This window comes from Loa loa (genome assembly GCF_000183805.2).
Source record: "Loa loa unplaced genomic scaffold supercont3.263, whole genome shotgun sequence".
NCBI lineage: Eukaryota > Metazoa > Nematoda > Chromadorea > Rhabditida > Onchocercidae > Loa > Loa loa.
This window is the reverse complement of record NW_018108443.1, coordinates 22,496-29,512: the sequence shown is the minus strand read 5'-3', so window position 1 is coordinate 29,512 and position 7,017 is coordinate 22,496. Positions and strand designations below refer to the sequence as shown.

Genomic DNA, 7,017 nt, shown 5'->3' with positions numbered 1-7,017 from the left:
TTTTTTTTTTTTTTTTTTTTTTTTGTTTCATCAAAATGAATGGTCAAAATAATGAGTAAGGTGGAAGAAAAAAAGAAAAATGAACAAATTTTATGATAATTAGAAAAAAGAAAAATTAAATTCAAAACAAAATAATTAATGAAAGTTCTATTTACTGTTTACCTTTCTTTGTATAAACAATAATATGAATGGAAATAAATTTCTGATCAAATTAAATTGTACAATTTAGTGTTTTAATCAATAAGTGATAATTGTAATAAAAAAAAAAAAGATTAATGAAAATGAATGAAAAAGAAAGAAAGAAAAAAGGAGGAGGAATTAATTAGAAAGGAAATAATTTAAAAAAAAAAAATTACAGCTAACCTTCCTCTGATGATATTGTCTTATTTGTTGATGTATAACTGCTACTATGATGAAAAATACCATTAAGGCTTAATGATGATGACCGTATGCATAATTGTTGTGGTTGGTCAATTGGCCGCTTTCGATGTCGCCCTCGTTTTTCAGCTTTTTTTTTTAATAAATTTCTACGAAAACATCGCGTAACGAAGCATACAAATGCTAATTCAACGATTGTACAAAAAACAAAAGTAATACAACCTAAAAAAAAAACATTACAATGATAATTGGTAATGCAATATATTTTTTTTTTTTTTGAAAATTTATTGGAAATTATTTTTAAATTTTTCCTAATACTAAAATTTATTTGCTCAAATAATTCTTTCAAACATGTTATTGAATTTATTCAAGTTTATTAAAATTTTATTTCCAAATTTATTTATCCAAATTTATTGGAATTTATTTCCAAATTTCTTGAAAACTTATCATCAAATTTATCCTAATTTATTGTATTGAAATTTATTTTTAAATTTACCCTAAATTGTTGAAAATCATTTCTAAATTTATCGTAATATTGAAATTGATTTCCATATTTATTCTAATTTATTGGTATTTATTTTTAAATTTGCTCAAATTTATTAATATTCATTTCCAAAAATATTAATTCAAAATTTATTAAAATTTATTTTCAAAATTTATCCAAATTAAATGTTTTAATAATATAACAAAAATTTTGTAATTGAATAATTCGAATAAAAAATTCAAATAATACATTAAGTCACTTCTATTTTTTTTCCTTTTGTGTGTTGAAAAAAGAATTTTAATTTTAGTCATTAAATTTTTTTTTTTATTTTACAAAGAACAATAACATTTTTTTTGTTTTTTTTAAATTTACTTTTATTTTTATTATTTCGCAAAAAAAAAACTAAAATTCCACTTACCAAGCATCCAAACATCCATTGCTTTAATATATGAAACCCGTGGAAGATTTTTGAGAATATTACCAAATTGAAATGTCAAAGCAAGAAGCGATGACACACCAACCGTTGTACGTGCTGGTAATGCTTTAGGTTCCATACAAAAGCTAATCCAACTTACAATAATTGTTAAATAGGTTGGTATATATGCTTGAAGGATATAAAATCCATAGCGTCGTTTAAAAGTAAAAATAACCTAAAGAAAAAAGCTTGTTAAATAATATAATGAAATATTAAATATGCTTGTATTTATGTTACAATTCGTTAGTATTACAATTATGATTTAATTTAATTTAATTTAATTTAATTTAATTCAGTTTTAATCTGATTTAATTTAATTCAATTTAATTCAACTTTGCATATTAAAATGCAATTTGTCAATTTTGCAATTGTGATTTTGTTTAATTTATTTCAATTTATTTATATATCAGACTACAATTTGTCAATTTTGCATTTGTGATTTAATTTAATTTAATGTAATTCGTATATTTTACATTAACTATATGCTTACTTATTATAATTTTTTTTTCTTTACATATATGCATATAACTGATGTCATCCATTAAAAAATTTTATGTAATAAATTGTTGGCTTAAAAAATTCGAAATTAAAAAATAAAACAAGAAATTGAAAATTGGTATTAAAAAATGAACTCGATAATGTTAATCATGTGATGCAAAATGATATCCATTTATATATTTGTTTATTTATTTATCTGTATGTTACTTATTTACTCATTTAATTAGCAATTAAGTTAAAATTTTATTCAAAGAAAATTTGGTTGAAGTAAGAGGAAATTTATGAATATTACAATAATTATAAAAAATAACATTGTAACATTATTATTTTCATCCTCTTTGCTACTAATATTTACCTGAAGTTGATCCCAATGGCCATTTGGATAAAGTACTGTTTCATTAATTATCCTATAAGAGACTAAATCAAAATCCGGTAACTGAACCGGTTTCATCCATGTAATCGCATTATCCATCCATCGTAATATTACTTCATCATTGTTATGTGAATATGATTCAAATCTTAACGCACTGAAAGAATAAAACAAAAATTAAAACTAAACAGAAATAAAAATAAAAACAATTTTACTGATTTGAATTTTACCTTCATTTTTTGCTTCATTTTTTTTTTAAATTTTTGATTCGAATTTTCAGGAAGTTTTCTTTTTTCCAGAATATTTCAATTATTTGTTCAAAAAAGAAAAATCGGATCAAATTTTATGATTTAATATTTTCTAACGATTGATTACAAAAAAGATTTTGTTGTCGGAAATTTGTTTACTACCAAGATTGAATATCGAAAGGGAATATCCTTAAGTCAAGATCACAAGGCGCCTTTACAGACATTCGATAGTTGACCCATATAGTACCATTCTAAAAATTAAATAATTTAAAAATAAGTTTTAACAATTTATTTCATTCTCGAATGGCCTTAAAATAAAATTATTAAAAGTCAATTATTTCTTATCATCATTTTAAATTTCCTCTTAAATCTTTTAATTCATTGCGATTTAATTGCTAATTAGTTTATTTTAGTTATGTGTTCATTTCATATATATATATATAAGTGTATATAAGTACATAGCTGTTATTAGTTATTGAAAAATAATTCCAGCATTCTGTTTTATAATTCAAAATAATTAAATTCTGTTTTATAATTTAGCATTCTGTTTTATAATTCAAAATAATTAAATTCAAAATCATTTCATTTTCTCATTTCGATCCAAATTTTATAATTATCTTCAAAACATTCTTTTTTTAAATCAATAATTGTTGTAAATTAATTGCGAAAAAAAGAAAAAAAGTATGGTGGATTTAAATTCAAAAATCAATAATTTCGTAAGTTTTGCATTACCGATTTCGCCATGTTTTTTTAAATATTTTGGAGGAAAATAAAAAGAATTTTTTGAAAAAAAGAATGCTAATCAAAATTCAATGAGCGAAAATGAATTAATAATTGATTTGGCATAACTTTTTCGATTAAAAATTTCACCTTTTTTTTGAATGCGTTAGTGATATTGAAAATGAAATGAGATAATTTATTAAAAATAAGAAAACAATTATTTCAAATTTGATAACAATTTTCAAAACGAAAAATTAGAAAAATATTAATTTAACAATGTGTGATAAATTTTACAAAGAAAATTTAACTTAAACAATGTAAACTTGCAAATTTTATGAAATTCTATTTCTTGATTAGAAAAAATTTGCAGTATTTTGGATTTTTCATGCTAAATTTTTGAAACGTTTTGAATTTCGGAAATTTCGAAAACTTTTTTTTTGGTAACAAAAGATGGAAAAGTGAGTGTTATAAAAATAAAAATGCAAATTTATCGTTAAATTTTTGAAAATGCAATTTTCCAATTTTTTTTTCCATATCAAGTTTTACCGTTTTCTTAAAATTTCGCCAAATTTAAGCATTTAACATGAAGAAAGTTAATTGAAAATATTTTATAAAAATATTTCTAAATGATTGAAGTAGAAAGAAAAAAAATGCTAAAATGGGAGGCTGATTAAATTAAGCTAATAAGTTTAATAATAGTTGTGCTAATCAGGATTGAAATCTTAAATCCGATTTAAATCGGCCAGAAGTAAGCTTAATTAATGGTCATTACTTGAATGCCCATCAACAGATGAATCTTTCTTCAAATGATCCTTTCTTCTTCAAATCAAATCTTTCAATTTCAAATCTTTTTTTCAAATTTCAAATTAAATTATCTTCAAATGCAAATTTATTATTTACAAAACAAATGTAAATATGCTTACTTCATATAAGATAACCATAATATTATCAGTGGGTGAAGCATGTATCACTGTTCGTTTTGCATTAATTATACAGGTATTGGGTGTCCATATATGTGATAAGAACCTGTTTGATTTTTAATTAAAATTTTTGATTTCAAAATAAATTTACAACCTAAAAATGATTCCCATGCAAAATTAAAGCAAATCTTTGAAGCGGTATTAATAATTGCTAATTAGCAAAGTATGAATTTCAATTAATTATTGCGAAAAAAAATTAAAATAAAACAACAATGCCATTTTTTTTTTTTAGTTTAGATGTAATAATATTTTGTTTAATCATATATAATTGAAGTATTTTTAAGCTTTTTGAATAGTTTCATTAATTAACTTACTTTGAATCCATTGTTATATTTCGTTTGCAAGGATTGTAATTAGTAAAACTTAATGATTGATCATTCCATAATTGAGTGTATAAAATATCAACATTAAAATCAGCTGTAATTTCATTTAATGCTGAAACATCCTGAAATTTTCGTCTTCTTTGTTTTTTTTACTAGAAATTTTGAATATTTAATTCTATTTTCTTTTTCAAATTAATTACCATCAGAAATTAAGAGTGAATATTTGTATTGCAAACGTGCACATTAATTGCATGCATCATGCAATAAATATTAGTGCATGCAATATGCAATTGAACTAGTAAAATGTTTAACAAATAAAAGTTAAAATGTTTTTTTTTAATAAAGCAAAAATTTATCAAGTAAATTATAATTGCAAAAAATAATAGACTGATTTATTGCAATGATCATTAATGAACAGAAATATCTGAGTTTATCGAATATTTTGATCGGATCAGATTAGATCGGATCAGATCAGATCAGATCAGAATAGATTAATGATTGATCATTAATTTTTTTCTTAAACATTTTGCTAAAACCATAATTATAATGTTAATTAGAACTATACCTGTACATGGATTTCAATATCTACTTGTACAGCATCATCAATTTCAGGCAATATTTTGGTATAATTTTCCATTAACTTTTGTATAATAGCATCTTCCTTCCGGAATCCTTCCGGACATTTTTGACGTCGAGCAGTTACCTGAAACATAATTAAAGTAATTTCTTTACTTTTTTTTATTCTTAAATGATAATATCTCATTAAGAAATACAACCAACCGTAGCAATAACATTAGCTAATAATTAATTTTAGATTTTTTTTAATTATTAAAAGATACACATCGTATTGATTGATTTTTACCATCTAAGTGTAAAGAAAAGAGACTAATTAATGAATTCATTTTTACTTTATCAAGTAGAATAACGATGGAAATAATTGTACTCAATAGAGATGATAGCATTGATTTGTAGGTGAATATATTCCAATTGATCAGAAGATACATTTGATGATTGGATGTAATTCGATTCTTAAATTTTATATTTCAGTTTTACGATATTATGAAAAAATGTTCCAAAGTTTTGTTTTTTTCTTTGTTTTTAATTTTAAAATTTAGGCAGAAAAAAAACAAGCGATTTATTGAAAATGTAACATATTATAATAAAATGAATGAAATACACGTGAATTGCATACGTGATACGTAAGAATACACGTATTATTATTAAGTGAGAATAATTTAAATTTCTGCTATAAGTAATGCAAAATTCCGTAGTATTCAAATATATCATTTCAAATTTCGATAATTTGTTAAAGCGAATATTTTAAAAGCATTAAAATTTAAACAGGAAAATAATTTCCTTGCTTATTTTCGATCTTAAATAACGATGATTAAATAAATTACAGAGGAAAAATTTAAGAAAAAAAAGAGAAATCAATGATTTAAAAAAAATTTTTTAATGTTGAAATATGCTGAATAAATTACTCTGAAAATTTTAAAGAACTTTGATCATTTATAAATTATTAACCAAAATACAACAAACTTTATCATTATCATTATCATTATTGTTATTATCATAATGATTTTACTGATAATTTTGACTTGCCTAATAATGAGAGAGTTTGATGCTCATTATTTTGGTAGCTTGTTTATCGGATATTTTTGTTGATGTAGAATCCAAAAATATATCAATTTAAATATTTCCATTGATAATATTAATCAAAATATGAAAATAAAATTCAGGAAAAGGTGTTGATATGATTGAAGAAATGGCTAACAAGAAAGGAAAACAAAATAGCAGAAGCATAATAATCCTGTTAAAAGTGTCATATTAAAGATTAGCTTCAGATAAATGCCTGTGAATATATTTATCTCCTCAATGATATCATTTACTATTTTTTCTTTTGCTTAGAAAAAAGAAATAAATTTTTTTTTCTTTACGGACAAATTTATGCAAAAACTATTATTACTTAACCAAATATAACTTTTTCATATATAAAATAGTAAATGTTGAAGGAATACTTTTTTTTTCTGTAAAAATTATTTCAGTAAAAAATTCCGATTTTATAAATTTCTGAAATTTTTTTGCTCAAATTTTCAAACATTATAATAGTAACCAAAAATAAAAATAAAATTTTAATTCTTCTTAATGTGAAAGATATTTTGCAATATAATTAACAAATAAATGTTGCTTGGACAAAAATACAATTTGTATCATTAATTAATCATTGTTTGTTAATTATTTCAGCGCTTATAATGAGTATAATGAGAATACAATTCATCATGGCTATATTTGCAATCATTTTTTTCACAAAAATTCATTAATTAATTATTAAATTACTTAATTATTTCAGTATCTTTTATAAATGAATTAAAGTTATTGCATATTGCTACATTTATTATTTCCCTCTTTTTTCCCCTATTTTTTCTTTTCCTAAATTTGAGTTTATACTAACATTTTCATTTAAGTGATAAATTAAAATTTATGTTATAAGATTTTCTATTTTTTATTTCTATAAAAGTTAACTTTTTTTTCAAAATTTCG

General features: G+C 21.9%; 1 protein-coding gene across 1 annotated transcript; it reads right to left on the bottom strand.

Moving 5' to 3' along the window:
- Window positions 1-358: 358 nt before the first annotated feature.
- Window positions 359-5,188, bottom strand: LOAG_11278 (hypothetical protein; the record flags this gene model as incomplete). The annotated part of the gene is made up of 7 exons (XM_003146800.2): window positions 359-600; window positions 1,281-1,512; window positions 2,191-2,362; window positions 2,616-2,704; window positions 4,097-4,199; window positions 4,468-4,598; window positions 5,042-5,188. The coding sequence occupies 7 exons, from the start codon at window positions 5,186-5,188 to the stop codon at window positions 359-361; spliced, it is 1,116 nt and encodes a 371-aa protein (XP_003146848.2).
- Window positions 5,189-7,017: the final 1,829 nt, after the last annotated feature.